The sequence below is a fragment of the Pteronotus mesoamericanus genome, unplaced genomic scaffold (assembly GCF_021234165.1).
Source record: "Pteronotus mesoamericanus isolate MK-2021 breed Mesoamerican mustached bat unplaced genomic scaffold, CSHL_Meso_final contig_291, whole genome shotgun sequence".
In the NCBI taxonomy this organism is placed as follows: domain Eukaryota; kingdom Metazoa; phylum Chordata; class Mammalia; order Chiroptera; family Mormoopidae; genus Pteronotus; species Pteronotus mesoamericanus.
The window spans coordinates 4466597-4483084 of record NW_026555124.1 but is presented as its reverse complement, the minus strand read 5'-3'; the positions used below and the strand labels follow the sequence as shown (position 1 = coordinate 4483084).

At 37.6% G+C, this 16488-nt stretch overlaps 1 protein-coding gene across 2 annotated transcripts in view; it reads right to left on the bottom strand.

Annotated features, from left to right (window-relative positions):
* Positions 1-1546: 1546 nt before the first annotated feature.
* The window catches only part of EFEMP1 (EGF containing fibulin extracellular matrix protein 1), a 66751-nt gene continuing 51809 nt past the window's right edge, over positions 1547-16488 (bottom strand). For both annotated transcript variants that reach the window (XM_054575423.1, XM_054575424.1), the window contains exons 6-11: positions 16026-16145; positions 14936-15055; positions 13243-13362; positions 8642-8765; positions 8363-8558; positions 1547-2130 (exon numbers count right to left, since the gene is read on the bottom strand). In XM_054575423.1, the coding sequence (XP_054431398.1) occupies positions 1969-2130; positions 8363-8558; positions 8642-8765; positions 13243-13362; positions 14936-15055; positions 16026-16145 (842 nt within the window). In that variant the 3' untranslated portion in view covers positions 1547-1968. The remainder of the gene's footprint in view (positions 2131-8362; positions 8559-8641; positions 8766-13242; positions 13363-14935; positions 15056-16025; positions 16146-16488) is intronic.

Here is a 16488-nt window from a genome sequence, read left to right as displayed (position 1 = left end):
TATATGTAGAAAAATCACTACATTGATTTAAAATGGAAGAGTTTAGATTAAACCTTAATTTACCTGGACTGCAGGTAATCAGGTGAACAGGGCGACAGAAACACCCTCGCAGTCCTGCTGTGCTGTATGTAGCTGGTTGTTGACTCTGCTTCCTTGTCGCATCCTTGTTTGGACCTGCTCTCGTCATTGTTTCTATGCCCCTTCAACTTTTAGAAGCCCATCCACAAGATGCTCTACTCCACAAGAAGTTTGTGTTTTGATCTTTCCTCTCTTGGTGAACTCTCTTTTTGACAATTACGCACATTTAGTCAACTCCCAAGAGACGTTTGTTTCAGTGTCAAGGTTATCTGGTGTCAGAGTTTATTCACAGGTATTTTGAAACAGGGTGCAAGAGAAAATTGGCTGAACACCTTTTTGTGGCATGATTTTAAAGTCTTTTTGTTTCCCCATCTCCTGGATTATTAATTAAAATAAAATCAAATGGTTGTTTTTGCTCTGGCAGCTACAACTATTTTTCCCCAGGCATAAAAATTATATTGGCTGTTATAGGTTACATTTAAAAGTCTCCAAAGATTGGATGATCCTCTAAAAGAATATTCGTTTTTATTTAAAATTATGATACGTCAAAGTGAAGCAGTTACATTTTTAAACAAGAAGACTGAAGACTTTCTCACAGAGTTGGAGGGAGGGTAATTTGCTTTAGTTCACTGTCAGTCTGAAGGCCAAGAATAAGGACCATTATCATTTTCTTCCTCTGTGAGCATCAATATAAAGATGAAAATTTTAGTTATAAGTTAGAAAAGTTTTAGGGTTTTAATTTTATTCATAAATTAAAACTTTTTCAGTAAAATACCTTTTCTTCATTTTGCTCCATTCATCCCAAATTCAAGACTTATATTTACTCAGTATTCTGGATTGTTTGTGTCCACTCAAAATTCCTATGTTGAAATCTTAACTCCCTACATGATGGAATTAGGAGGCAAGGTGTTTGGGAGGCCATTAGGTCATGAAGGTGAGAGCCACATTAATGGGACTAGTACTCTTAGAAAAGGGACCTCTGAGAGCTCTCCCTCTCTCTTTCCACCATGAGAGGTTATGAGTCTGTAACCCAGAAGAGGGCTCCCACCGGAACCTGGCCATGCTGGCACCCTGATCTTGGGCTGCCAGCCTCCAGACTGTGAAAAATAAATTTCTGTTGTTTATAAGCCACCCAGTCTCTAATTTGTCCTAGCAGCTCAAACTAAGATACTGTGTTTGGTTCTTCGGTTTAGAAGGTATTTGTTTTCTTAGCTCCTCCCTATAGATTTCCCAATACAATAATTTTCTAGGGGATACCTTATTCATTTTGGGAATTTTGCTTACTTTTTTTTACATTCATAGTCAAACATTTCTGACAAAATTTAAAATACCCTACAGAAACCAGCATGTCTACAATAATGCTTTATTGCTGTGTAATAAACACCTATACTAAGACTGATCGTGAAAATAAACACAAATGTGGTAGATCCTCATTTTCTAAAGAAATATATCTTTATTGACTTTTTTCCATTTTCTTACAAAGCAGTTAAAAAACTCGTTGAACTTGCGCTTCAATGTTATTATGGCTGCCTCCTTATGAGACTGTCAGTGGGGCTATAGTAAGGTTCCTTAAGCACCACAGAAGAAAATCATTGCTTGGTCCCACTTTTACGGAAAAGATTCCAAGTTTCACTGGATAGAGTATGCTTGGCTCTCTTGAAGACCAGTTCAGTGGATTAATGTCTAATTTACATACAGTAATAAAGACAAACTTTGAATCTTTACAGATTAAATGCCCACTTTATACTCATGGTGTAATTATTTGAATTATTGGTGAGTGTACAGTATATAGATGTAGATGTACTAGATATGTCTATAAATAAAATAGTGCTTTAAGGTAACAATATTCTTTGGCTGATTTAAATGCCTAAAGTGGACTCTTTTCAAAGACTAAAATGCAAACGGACCCACTATTATTGTCAATCTTAACACTGAGCTTGTACGGAAGGTCCCTATACTGCTGACTGTCAGCATCTCCAGGTCCACGATATATTCTCTTGGTCCTGTTAGTGGCTTCACCAGCACAAGCATTGCACTAACAGAACTCGTTCGCTGAAACAAAAGAAAAAAGAGGAAGGGAGAAATTAATTTTTTTTGGATTGAAGTTTCTATTTTTTTATGAGTATACCTCCTATAAGAATTAGGGGAAGAATTTTGAGGGTGAGATAAAAGTCACTCTTTAGTCTCTTCTTAGTTCCAATCCTTTTCAGGTCTTATTCCTGGTCCACACACAGTCATTAGTTCTAATTTATAGAAGACTGATTTTTCATTTGTTTTCTATTTGCTCCTCTCTTTTAATGTTGTCTTCACTTTTATTGAGTATTTCCAGCCTTTATAGAGACTGGAGAATGAAGTTTTTTTCATTCTTTTTGAAATTTTTTTTTAACTGGTGAATGAAGTTTTCATGTTTCACTTCTCAACATTGTGGATGTGTTTATATTCTTGTAGATGAAGAGACATGTAAATAGTTAATTTCAATAGAATGTTGCAAATGCTAATTTATATGGGGAAACACAAGATATCTATGAAGATACACAAAGGTTTATATACACAGGGAAAAGGAAGAGGGACCCTCAAAAACTGAAGGAAGCCTTTTGAATGAGTGAGGAGAGTCAACAAGAATAGGTGGAAATTTTATAGAATTATGTTCAGAAGAACTGGATACAAATTCATTTTGATAAAGAATGTGATGGGTAAAGAGTTGGGGGGAGATGAGGTTGGAGGGACAGGTAAATAAATGTGTGAATCTGAAAACCAAGAGGAGGGCAGGAATAGAGACAGTGGATTAAGATTTAGCAGTCACATCAATGGATGGCATTAAACCAAGGGAGAAAATATATGTGATAAAACTGGATCTGACAGAGGCTAACACTTAAGGGATGGGCAGAGGAGAGGCATTGAAGGAAGCTGTGAAGAAATAGAAAATTAAGTGGAAAACAAATGAGTGGCCAGCAGTGTCCAATTGAGTAAGAGAAGATGAGCATGACTGAAACTGAAAAATACCCCCCTGGAGTTAGCAGTATGGATGTTGTTGTTGGCTTTTTCCCAGAGCAATTTCAGTAGGGTAGCAGGAAGAGACAATAGAGATATGGGATAGGAAGTGAGAAAGCAGAGAATGTGATTATCGACTGTGCTTTAAGAACCTTGGCCAGGAAGGGAAAGAGAGAGGGGCAACATCTAGAGGAAGAAACAAGTTCAATATGTAGGAAGTAGACTAGAGTTTGACACAACAAAGTTTTAGAGAAGATGGAATGAAGAATACAGGTGATAAAGTTGTTCTTGATTGACAGACGTGAAACCTTGCCTTTGGAAAACTTGAGGGAAGTTGTAAAAAGGGGTCACATGGACTTAAATTTGCAGGGAATGGGATGCCTGCTTCTGGTAATTCATGCCTGTTGGCTTCAGGGGTTTCAGAAGATTAGGAGGTGAGGTCACTTACTGAAAATGATGGGTGTAAGGATTTAAAAAGTGTGAGAACATTGTAATCAGGAGCTGAAGAGAAGAAATGAAAGAAAGTAGGATTGTTGAGCATAGTGAAGACCCATCTGAACTTGAAAACTTATAGTATTACCATTCTGTGCTGACAAGCTGTTGGGAAATACCCTGCCTGGTTTCAGGGACTGTAGCTTCGCCGGCAGGCGAGATGGCCCCAAGGCTCGAGCTAATCAAGGAGGCCTTGGGAAAACAGGCCACTAAGAAGACAAAACCTGTCCCCCTGGCAGGGGCACAGCCCCTGCCTCCCTCACATCACCCTGCTTGGCCCTGCGATGGTCAGTTGTTGATGACAGGTAAGTCCTCTCATGAGGAGAGATGACGTAGGACAGACATTGGCCGGTATGGGCCACAGGAGAAGGACTTGGGGGACATGCAGAAAGGGCAAAAAGGCCCACACCTCTTGGCTCAGCGGGGACATGGCCTCATTCTATCTGAAAGAAGTTTCTTTATCTCTTTGTGGCTCTGCCCTGCCCACCTGGCTCAGGCTTGAAACAATACTAAAGGCAGGTACAGCCCTAAACTGGATCAGATGCTTCCTGGGGACCATCAGGCCTAGAGGTAAGTTCCTCTAAGTATGCTTTGTTCTTCTCTCAAAAGTTATGATAACCATAACTGGGAGGGAGATTTACATTATTCATAGACCCTGAACTGAGGCAGATCTCTTGTGTTTCTCTAGTTGTTATCTATGATCTGTTTTCTGTAAACAGCCTTTTGATATTGATTGATAAGATTTGCATCCCTGTGCATATGGTTCTCAATAAAAGCCTTTGAACTTGGAGGTACAGGGCCTTCTCCCCTAGAGGGAAGACCCATGTCCTCTCTCCTGGCAGAGAAGTGGTTGCGACAACTCGTGTTTATTCCCTGCATCCATGACAACCCTGGGACAGGCTCTTCTGGATTCAGAGCCCTGCTCCCTCCTCAGTTGGCTCTGGACAGTAACCCTCAGATTCAGGAGCATCTGTGCCCCGTGCTACCCACAACATGTCGCCCCCTCCGACAACAAGCTGGGTGTGAAAATAGATATGGATTATGGGATTGATCCAGGTTGCTGGTCAGGGAGTTGATGTGTTGGTGACAGATTAGTTCAAGGGTCCCCCAAACAGTCAATAGACTGGCATAAAGTGGAGGGTGAGAGGTCAGGGGACTAGTATCACTTTAAGAGTGAGGAGAAGATAGAGTGGGAGTGAGGGCATGAAAGAGAAGGAGAGTCAGTCATTGAGTAGGTCACTGGAGGCTAAGATCCTGATAGGGAACTGTTCTGAATGCTAACAAAGTCCAGCGTGTGGCCATGGGGTTGCTGGCAGAGTGGCATGAAGCTGAACATCATGGGGGGCTGACATGGCCAGGGAATTGTAGGCTAAGGTACTGGATGATTACAATAGTGCCAAAATCAGGTTACATAAAGGAAAACCCTTCATAATCTAGCTTTTCCTTATCCCAGGTCTTCTCCTCTTCTGGGTGATCTCACCTACTCCTTACACATTCTCCCTGAGATATCTTATCCATAGCCGTGGTTTCAATTATCATGTATTTGTCAGTGACTTGAAAGTCTGTACTTTGAATCCTAAGCCCACATATCTAACACTACTCACCTCTATTTGGATGTCTCATGGGGACCAGGAATCAATATGTCCAAACTGAACTTTCACCTTCCTCTCTACATTGGCTCTGTCTTCTCTTAGCAAATGGCATCACCATTTACTGTTGCTCATGACAGACTTGGAGGTTATTCTTTTTGCTTCCTTTTCCTCTACCTCCACATAGCAAATGGGTTAACAAGTCATGTAGTTCTTCCTACATCTTTATAAGACAATTCATTTCTTTTGGACTCACTGCTATAGCCCTAGTTATACTGGTAAATTACTTACTAGTTTCTTCATTACTTACTGGTTTCTTCACTTCCATTCTTGCTCCACTCCAATCCAGATTCTACAGTGTAGCCACACACCTTTTTAACACAAAATTCTGATAGGAACACCTCTACTTGAAACCCTTGATATGGTGTATAAGGCACTGTGTGATCTAGGCCTTGTTCATCTCTCCAGGGTCCTCTCAAACCACTCTGCCTACAGCACTTGGATTTCCAGACCATCTCGTCTTCTTTTCATTCCTTCTATTTGCTGGTCTCTAATTTCTAGTCTTTACCTTAAATCAACTTCTTCTGAGAGTCTCAAAGACTGCTCCTGCTTTGGTCAGAGGTCAACTTGTTAGGCACTTAGGAGCAACTTGCAGTGCTCAGTTATAACATTCAGCAAACTTGTGAGCACTTGCTCGATGTTTTGGCTATAGTCTCCACTGGGGCAGAAATTGGCTTAGTTTTATTCACTGTTGTGTCTTGAGGACCTAGCATGGTGCTTGCCCCTTGAAGGTAACATTAATATCTTGGAAGTGTTGATGGAATATTTTTAATTAATTGAGTTAAAAGTATTCATTTAAAAATATTTTTGAGCACCTATTATGTGCCAGGTACCATCCTATGTGCTGTGCATAGAAGCGAGAACAGACAGCTAAAGTCTCTGCTCTTATTTCACTCATATTCTAGTGGGTGACACAGACAAATGAATATTATGCAAGTGTTCATAAAGTCTATAAAGAAAAATAAGGCTCAGTAAGGGAGGATAGATATTGGGCAGGATGGGAGGAAGATGGTATTCTACCTTCATTTCCATGTAGTACTTCCTGACAATATGTCCGTTTTTCTAGGGAAGAAGGTTTTCTCAGTATTCTCCCCAAAGGAATATACATAAAATCCTGTATACCACAGATCCTTTCAAGGTGCAGGTCCAGTCTCATGACCATGAATAAATATTCTTTGACTATTCCAGTCCATATTAATTCTTGGACCATGGATTAAAACTCAAACTTTTCCCCTTCTTTTTTCATAGATGTTAATTTTTACCGCATAGTAATGCTTAAAGTTCTTTGAAATAAGGAACTATGTATTACATGTACATAGCATGGAGCTGAGCATAATAGATGTTTAATTAAGGACTGCTTATTGATTCTTATGCATTAAATGCCTTCTGCACAAATGAAATTTCAGTGGAGAAATTTTGTAGGATTTGATCCAACTACTTTTTTAATTATGTGATATGAAGTAGTTTTGAAATGTCTTTTTATTTTAGTTTTTTGTTTCAAATAATTTAATATTACTTAACTCTAGGATTATCAAAATTGGCAATGTTTTAGATCATTCATTAAAAAAAAGGATTTTACTTGAGAGAAACACTAAGTATATTTGAAAACATCAACTCGATAAATGCACTGATATGAATCATAAAACTTTTAGAGTGCCATGTTTATTGCAAGGAAAAAACATGCTGGAATTTTACTTCACTGTTTGTTGATACTGCTAGGAAATTTTATTTTCTTAAATTATAGTTAAAAGTTTAAAATGGAAAATTATTTTTAAAGAAGATTTTTAGATGAACCTATTTTATTGCCATGGGTTACAAACAATATTCTTTGTGTGGGCTAGAATTATTAAATTTACTGTGTGAAATCCATTTAGAGTAAACTTCTTACATTGTCTAGTCTATCTCAAATTTAAAGCATCAAATGTTACAGAAATTTATTGTTAGCTATTAAAAAAGAAGAATAGTAATATATTGTATTTTGGGTTTGTTTTTTCTCTTCAGAAGTTGGTCATGAGAAATTAATCATTTCTAATTTACTGGCAAAGAAACAGAATCACATAATTCTGGAGCTGGAAGGGAACTTGATTTAGCAAAGAACAGCGTAAATGTGTAAACATTAAAAATCTGTAAACTTTACCACAGGGATGAATTTCCCAATTTACTTTTCATATTCTCAAACTGAAATATTGACTTTAAAATTTGATTAAAAATGAAGAGTGCCCAAAGGAGTTTTGAGAAAATTAAAACTGGATGAATAACATCCTTAGTGTGAAACAGTTACCGTAACCTTGTAAACTGCTTGGTGGGGTGCCATCGTTTTCACATGAAGTGGTGAGCCATATTTAAAATATGTCAGAATTTTAACTTAAAATAAACTTGCTGAGATTTTGTAGAGGGGGAGGGGACTAGAAGGCTGAGGCACTAGAGTCAGGGAAATATACTTGGAGTCTCTTGGAGGGACTGTAGCAGGGGGTGGGGAATGTGCAAAGAAGGAAGTTTAAAGGAAGAGAAGTAGGGGCATCGGGAAGCAAAAATAACCCAGGAGACACGGTGAAGAAAGAAATGGCAGAATTTACAGAAAGACTTCATATAGGCAATGAAAGGAAGGGAAAACACAATGGTGACCTTTTATGTCTGCGACACGACTATTGACACGTACGTTGGAGGCGGTTGGGATCACTTTGTAGAGACTTCCTGGTTTTACTTTGTAAAAATGTTAGTAATCCTGTGAACGTAACAATAAGGAATCCATGATTTTTGAAACGCTCTCCAGGAATTTTTTTCTAGGTACAAGAAAATAACTATCACTGGTTTGTAGTATCTATTTGTAGTGTGTGTGTTTGTGTGTGTAGGCTTGTTTTGGTGGTCACAACAATACATTAGAAGTTTACAACTTGTTATCAGAGTGACTTTAGAGAAAATACTTAATCTGAGTCTCTCTTTTCTGTAAAAAAAAAAAAAAAAATGGAGGTATATATTTAATATCTTACAGTGTTACCAAAAGGATTAATGAAATAATGCACACAATGCCTTACAGAATATCTGCATATAAAAACTCTAAATATTAGCTTTCTTTCCATGTGAATATGACCAAACAACAACAACAATTCTGAACCTTTCTTCACACCTAAGGCTGACCTCAGGATACTTACTCTTAGGTAGAACTCTCCATTTTCATTTCCAGATTTAATCTGAAAAGAATTGATAGTATTGGCATAAACAGTTGTGGCCTGTATCTGGAAGATGTCTGATGGCACAGACCTATCAGATCGGATGCTCATATATTTGTAGACTATGGACTGGGGGAGTTCTCGGCACACCGCATTTGAGACCGGGCAAATGCATCGGCTGTAAAGGCAAACAAAAATATTCAACAGTTTGACTTGATAAGAACAGAAAATTCTCACTTTCAGAAATTTTAATTTTCTTACTTTTCTGGAGTTAGAACATAGGGTTCTTGACAAGGATTTCGCGGGTAACAACGGAAGCCACCGTGATAATTCCAACACATTTCATCTTCCCGACATTCATTTGTGGTCTCACATTCATTTATATCTGTAGAAACATAGGGTCAAAGAGTTTACTGATCTAAGTAAATTGTTTAAGTGACAGATTCAGGTTTTCAAGGAAGGAGGTGTTTGGGAATCTGCATTTAAGTTTTTAGACACAAGACTGGATGGGACCTGCCTTTACTGCATTTCATTACGCCATTGCAGACAGATTGATATGTGTCTTTCACAATATTTTATCAAGCACCTATTGTTTACGTGTTGAATTTAAAGCCAAATGCTGCTTATAGAAAAGTAGAAGACATCATTTGCCCTCAGGGAGGTTATAATTTAGTTAGGAATAAACCTATGACAACATTTAACTCTAAAATAAAATGGAATTAAATAAGAAATTGATAAGGGCACTGGAAGATTTGTAGCATAACTGATTAATTCTACCTGGGGAACTACGGAAGGCTGAAGGAGGGAGGGGGCATCTCAGCTTGGCCTTAAAGGGTAGTGGTTTAATGGGATTTTCATGGTTTGGGGATGGAGAGCCTTCCCAGGCTGAGAAAGCAGCAAGCAGAAACTATGAAGAGGGCAGTTTATTGTCTCAGAAACTGGAGAAAGGTAAAGGCTAGAGATGTGGTTCCGGTAAACAATAAATAGCATGCTGGTGGACAGCTGATACTCTGGGAGTGGATTTTATTCTCCAGAGGGAGCATGGCACAAGAATGAAGCTATAAAGTAGTCCACCTTGTAGAGCATAGCTATTTAAATTCAGTGTGGAAGAAGAGGAACTAAGAAAGGGGGTGTCAGTAGTGACAGGCAACCCAGGAAAAAGCAGTGCAAGAAAGTCCGAGTGGGAGAAAGTCCTGGGAAGGAGGGCTGTGGACAGGCCGGGCTGGACAAAGGCTGGTTTTAGATTTAGGAATTAGGAGCTCCCAGGTAACATCTGACAGAACAGTTTCACTAGAGAGCCATTACATTAACAACAACAACAAATATATTATTATCCATATCCTTATTTATGTCTATTTCCCTTTGCATTTGAATAGTGATTAGGTTTTATCCAGTATAAGCCTTCTCTGATTCATTCTTTTCCCATAATTAGGTATTTTCATTTGTTAATTTACTCATTTCATAAGTAAGTTATTGAGTCCTTGCTGCAAGCCAGGCATAGGCTAATTGCTGGGATATGATCTCTTTCTCTTCTAAATTCCCACACCTCAGGTTCTTCATTTTGGACCTTTATTGTTTTCTACTTTGCATTATTGAAATACCCGTGTTTGTCTTTACCCCTCTATTAGTTTGTAAACTCTCTGAGGGTAAGGGCTATCAAACGTATCTTTATATCTCTTCATCACCTAGAATTAATGTACTGGGGGTACCTGAGTTTTTAAGACATATTAAAATGAACTAAGTTGCTCCTTATACAAACCACAAGGACATAGGTGAGAAAGACATTATTTCTATTTGACATGGAGAAAAAAAACAAATAAGGGTTAAATAGCTGATCCAAGTTCACACATTTAGTGACAGGCAACTTTCCACTAAGGTATTGCATCCTCTAAATGAGAATAATTCCATGCCTTGTCTTTTGGGGAGAGAGGGAAAAAAAACACAACTTTCTTTTAGTTTCCAAACTCACTAAAGCTAACTGGAATTCAAAAGAAGACTGGAAAATCTCTGAGGTTTCCAAAAGTCAGTTACAAGAAGTATCTTCTTTTGGATGGGCTATGGCTAAAGAAAGAACGGAAATTCCTCCACAATTGAATTGTCTTTTCAATATTTTTCACCTTTTTCTTTCTTTCTTTGTTTTTTGAAAAATAAAGATGCTGTTTAGCTACAGGGAAAACTAAGACTGGTTTGTTACAGGGAGTCCAACAGCAGCAAAGAGAAATTTTATGTAATAATCTCATGTGTTTGTTGAAAGAAGGTGAAGGGATTAGTGAAAGAACATATATGAATGGCTCACGGACGTGGACATTGGTGTGGGGATTGCCTGTGGGAGTCAGGGGGCTGGGTGGAGGGGGAGAAGAGGGGGACAATTTGAAAAACTATAATAGCATAAACTATAAAATATTTAAATAAAAAAAGAAAAAACATAATTTCATGCATTTCAGTAATTTAATTTAGAGCCTAGCATAATGGACACCTTAATCATTCTGGAAGGTTTTCTAGAAATTATTAATAATATTAAAATATTTGATGAGTGTGTCTATGTTTATGTATATTCTCTGTCTCTGTTTTTCTGTCTTCCTCTCCCTTTTCTAACACCCCCCACCCCATTTTTATTTTTGCAAGACCATTGGAAAGGGAAAAGTTATTTCAACCTCAAAATAAGCCTTTTGGAGGAATGTAAGAATCTAAACTCTTACAGTGTTACCTTAGTCTGTAGATTAGGTTGGGAAGTGATGGTTTCAGTGGGGGAAACCAATTGCTTTGTGCTTTCAGAGTTGGCTTAGTCAACTCTGGCTGGTGTGGTTCAGTGGATTGAGTGTCAGCCTGCAAACCAAAGGGTCCCTGGTTCAATTCCCAGTCCAGGCACATGCCTGGGATATGGGCCAGGTCCCCAGTAGTGGGGCACATGAGAGGCAACCATACATTCTCTCACTCTCTTTCTCCCCCACATCCCCCAACTAAAAATAAATAAATAAATAATCTTAAGAAAGAAAAAAAGTTAGCTTAGCCAAACATTCTGAAGCTATATATCTTCAAGATATAACATTCATGAATCCCTTATTTGAAATTTCAGTGTGTTTTCACTTTTAATTATAACAGATATTAATGTTTCTGTATATACAGACCATGCAGGTATGATTTCACCAGACATTAATTTGCTTGCCTTTTACTGAGTATCAAATCCATTTATGACGAGAAACACATAGACATTTGTTTGAAGGACTCCAGGGAAACTGGTTAAGATACATAACTAACTAACATTTTCCAGCATGTAGTATTCATGTTAAAAGTCTCAGTTAGGGTTCAGAAAGTAAAACCATTGGAATGCAATGCTTTCCCACAATTAACATTACAGAGTCTTTAGTAACCTGGAAAGTGGTATGAAGATATTCATTGTGCAGTGAATGACATTCTGATTGTGCTCATATTTGGTGGCTGGAATCTAGTTGAATAATCACATGCATACTAATGAACTCCAGGTCAATGGACGTTCCTCTGAGTTAGTATTTTTCTGTAAAATGATGATATAGGCTGAGAATCCCCAGGATCTCCTTTCTTGTTCTTTTCCTTTCTTAACAAGATTTTACTGCCCTGTGTCCCCTTTATCAATTCTGATTAAAAAGGACTCTCTAAAGATTTGCTGCTCATCATTTATGTTGCTAGGTAAATTTCATAAAAACACCTTGAATTATATACGCTTTATACTTTACACATAATTTTTATGTGTATTAACGGTATTCCATTTCCTTCCCTCAGTATCGTTTCCAAACGAGAAAGCTGAGACTCAGAGAAGTTTGATAATTTCTTCAAGATTGTACAGATAGAATGCAGTACAGCTAGGACTCAAACAGACTGTCTGTCTTCAAGTTCAGTCATTTTTTTTCATTTTCTTTTTGTTTATGTAAATGTTTTACACTAGCTTTTCCAGGGTTACCTACATTTTTGTTTTTATCTGAGCAATCTTTTCCCTATTAAGGAAGAAATTTCAAGCTACATGCAGCATTGGTGGTAGGAAAAAGAGGGTATTTTCAGATCTTCATGAGAGACTCTGAAATTATACCACATAGAGAGCTGCTTCTTCCACCTATGTGTATATGTGAAAATCACTTGAATGTGTTTTAAAATGGGATCCAAGGACATTAGCTATATTTTTACATTTAAATATTTTATTGTTTATGCTCTTACTGTTTTTAACATTTTTCTCCTTTTGCCCCCCCCCCCACTCAGCCCACCCCCCACTCCCACAGTCAATCCCCACAGTATTGTTCATGTCCAGGGGTCATTCATATATATTCTTTGACTAATGACATGAGCTATTTTTTAATCAATAGTTTTTTTGCCCGAGAATTCAAGCACATTTTAGTATATACATGAGGATGATTTTCTTAATATCTAAACTACTACTCAATTTACAATCTTGGTGCTTTAGAGAACTGAGGCTGGTTTAAGGTATGCCTAACCCACATATTAAGCTCATGCTCTGGACTCTAACTCAAGGTAAAATATTTCAATAATTGATTATTTTCTGGTAGATGGTTGGAAGACATATATCATGGAGATTGTGTAGGCTATATAGAAGGGATATCAATATTTTATTAAAGTTATTTATATTTTAAGAGAGCAAAACAATTAATTTAAATTTCAATGAAAGTAGGTATTAATAGTGAGTATCCTTCTCTTTTTGGTGAATACATTCTTTATGAGATGTACGTATCTCATAATGAACAGGGGACAAAAAGAGCTCAAATTGTATACTCAAAGTAGAAAAAATGAAAAGACTATAGTAGAGAATCCTATAACTTCTCGCTGTTCTTCCTGGTTAAAACTGAAAATAGCAGATATGAAAACAATAAACTTACCCTGACATGTTCTACCTCTCACCACTATGTATCCCTGGGGACACATACATGAGAATTTTCCAGGTTCATTGACACATTGATATTGACAAAGGTAGCTTGAGGTTCTGCATTCATCAATGTCTGTTAAATTAGAGAAGAGCAGGACATAAAATTCAAAAACTACTTTGGTAATATTTTTTTAGATGAAGTAAGAGAATAAAAACACTGCAAACTCTGAAATAGAAATACAATACTTTATAAGAAGCTCAAGGGCAAATTATAACAATATTGGCTCATTTCCTCTAGAAGAGCAATTTTCAATCTTTGTCATCTCATGGCACTTACAAACTAATTACTAAAATTCTGTGGCATGCCAAAAAATACATTATATTTTTTTGTTGATCTGACAAAAAAATAGGTATAATTTTGATTCACACTAGACAGCTATTGTTGTGTTGGCTGTTGTCATTTTTTTTTTTTTTTTTTTTTAGATTTGACAGTCTAAGGGAAAAGATCAGTGGTGCTGACTAAATAGTCAGGTAATGCATGTTTTAAAAATTTTTGTGGCATACCAGTGCCTCTTGTGGCATACCGGTTGAAAATGATTCTCTACAACTTCACAGCTCAAAGAGTTTGTCTTGCCATCAGTTTTACTCAATCATTGCTGACAGTTTGTCAAATCCTGGATCTACCAGATGAGCTGAGCAGAGTGAATGAACTGGCTTACAGCTGATGCTTTTCACTTTGGGCTTTGCAGACCAACCAAAGATGCAGATTCATATTTGTTTTCTCAGAAACTGCGTGTCTGTCTTTGAGGCCAAGTTCACCTGATCTTTGAACTTTAAGTCCCATTATTGTGCTGGCTTCTAGAGGTGACATCCTGGCAGGGTTTGGCATTCAGGGGAAAAAAAGCTTTGTGTTTCATAATGGCGATGCCCCTATAATTTGCTTAGAAGGGAAGAGGCATGTGTCCAGAGCCAGCCCGTTTTTGTTTTGAGCACCGTGGCAAGATGCGAGGCCTCTCTGGGTGAAGTATGACCTTTGTGGCCCCAAGTACAGTTGGGGAGAGTCCTTGAAGAAGTCAGGAATATCAAGTATTGATGGCACTTCCTCAGGATGTCGTATGTCTTTTAACTTACACAGTGGAACATGCATGTGCAGTGGACTCTGAAGGTCATCCCTTCAGTTAAATGGCCTTCTTTAGTTACATGGGTTTGAAGCCTAGGCAACTTAAGATACATGCCCAAAGTACACGCTAGCAGGAATAAGACTGGGGCCAGGTCTCTTGGTTTTTATTCTAATGTTTCTGACATGCAGTCAGCATTTTTTGAACTTAAATGTGCGTCCAGTTACCCAGAGTTAGATGTAGAATCTGACTCAGTCGGCCTGGGCTGGGACCTGAGATTCTGTATTTCTCACAAGCTCCCAGGAGCTGCTGATGCTGCTGGCCACTGGATCACACTTTGAGAAGCGAGACGCTAGTGCATACTTCTAATTATTAAACCCACCTTCCGTTTAATATTTCAGTCACTTTTTTCTTCTCCTTTTTCTTGATAACATACTAAAAAGACAATGTTGCAATTCAATTAACTGATTCTAGAATAGAATTTTCATGGATAAAAATTTGTTTCCATAAACAGGTACATAATCAAATAAAAGAACAGCCATCAAAGGGATTGGAGTCTTACTAAAAATTATTTGCAAAATATTTTACCTTCGCAGTTGATCCTGTCACTACTTAGCTCATATCCTTGATTACACTGACAGATGAATGAACCCAGAATGTTGTAGCATTGCTGAGCGCACTGATTGCTGGCATCACATTCATTGATGTCTGAAAGGAAAAGTTATATACATTTACATATCTATGTCTTTAAACATATCTTTGCTCTTTCATACCTATGTCATTTGATGATAAGTAGTTCCCTAGCTGGATTCTTTGCCCTGCAGAAGCTCATTGGAGGACATCCATTCAGGTTTCATATTTGTTGAAACAACACCAAAGATCTGTCGTATTAGAAATACCAGAATGACAGATATTTTATGACAATGACAGTTATTTTGGGGTTTGATGAATCTTTCCCGAAGAATTTAATGATTCTAATAAATATACATTCCAGTATCTATTTTCTTTTATTGTTGTTCAGATGCAAAATGCCAAGTCTATAAATAATTGATATAAGACAGTCATACTGATACGGTCTCTCAGCATGCTGTAGTGAAGATTTATCTGCGCTATTTATTACTTTTTAAATGGGTTCTGTTAAATTCCATTGCAATTATAACATAAGCCTTTGAGACCCATACAGAGTTTTGCAATGCTCTAAGGCACTGAAAATATTGTGAAAAGGCATTTTTCCTGCACCAGATTCTTTCCATGTCATGCCAGTCTCAAAACTGTGTGCTCTGACGTTGCATTCTGAAAGGAGGGAAGAAGCATGTAAAAATCAGATGCGCTTTCAGCAGAAAGTTTATGTACTTGAACTTGCTGTAACCCCTTTGGCACCTTCAGCTTTTATATCACACACTGTTGACTAATTGGTGTGTGTATATCAATGGATTTGTATTTTTTTGTACACCACAGATGAGAACTAAAACGAAGATTAACAAAGTTTTCCATTCACATCTTGAAGTGTTTTAAGAAACAGATTGGTTGCTGTCTTTTCAGCTTTATTCAGGGAAGTTGATGGAAACCAGTTCACTCAGCAAAACTGAAGACTAGAAATACTGCAATGTGGCATAGAGTTTGCTTTTTTTGAAGACAGAAATCAGTTAGTCAGGATGGTGGTACCCAAAAGGCTTACCTACGCACGTATAATTGTTGGCTGCCAACTGAAACCCAGGGCTGCACTGGCAATAAAATGATCCTGGTGTGTTCACGCATCTTTGGTGGCAATACGGAGGTATTGTGCATTCATCTATATCTAGGTTACCAGGAACACACACAAAGAAAACTACATTATTGGTTGTCCACAGCTGTTTGTTCTCAAGTTCTTAGAAGAACATTATCTAGAAAACCTACCTAGAGAGGCCCTCACTTGAAAAGGGTATAATGGGACTAAATGGCAATGGAAAAAGAAAACAATGAAGATTAAATTTAAAAAAGTAATTATGTTTTTAAAAAAAATTAGAGTATATGTGTTTTAAATATACTTTGGTCTGCATTCTGCAGTTAAATGAGATGTTAAGAACAATGACTTCATATATCTGGCTGGGTGGGTTAAGATTTAAAAGAGAGAAAAGTAGTTAAGACTATTTCAAATATGT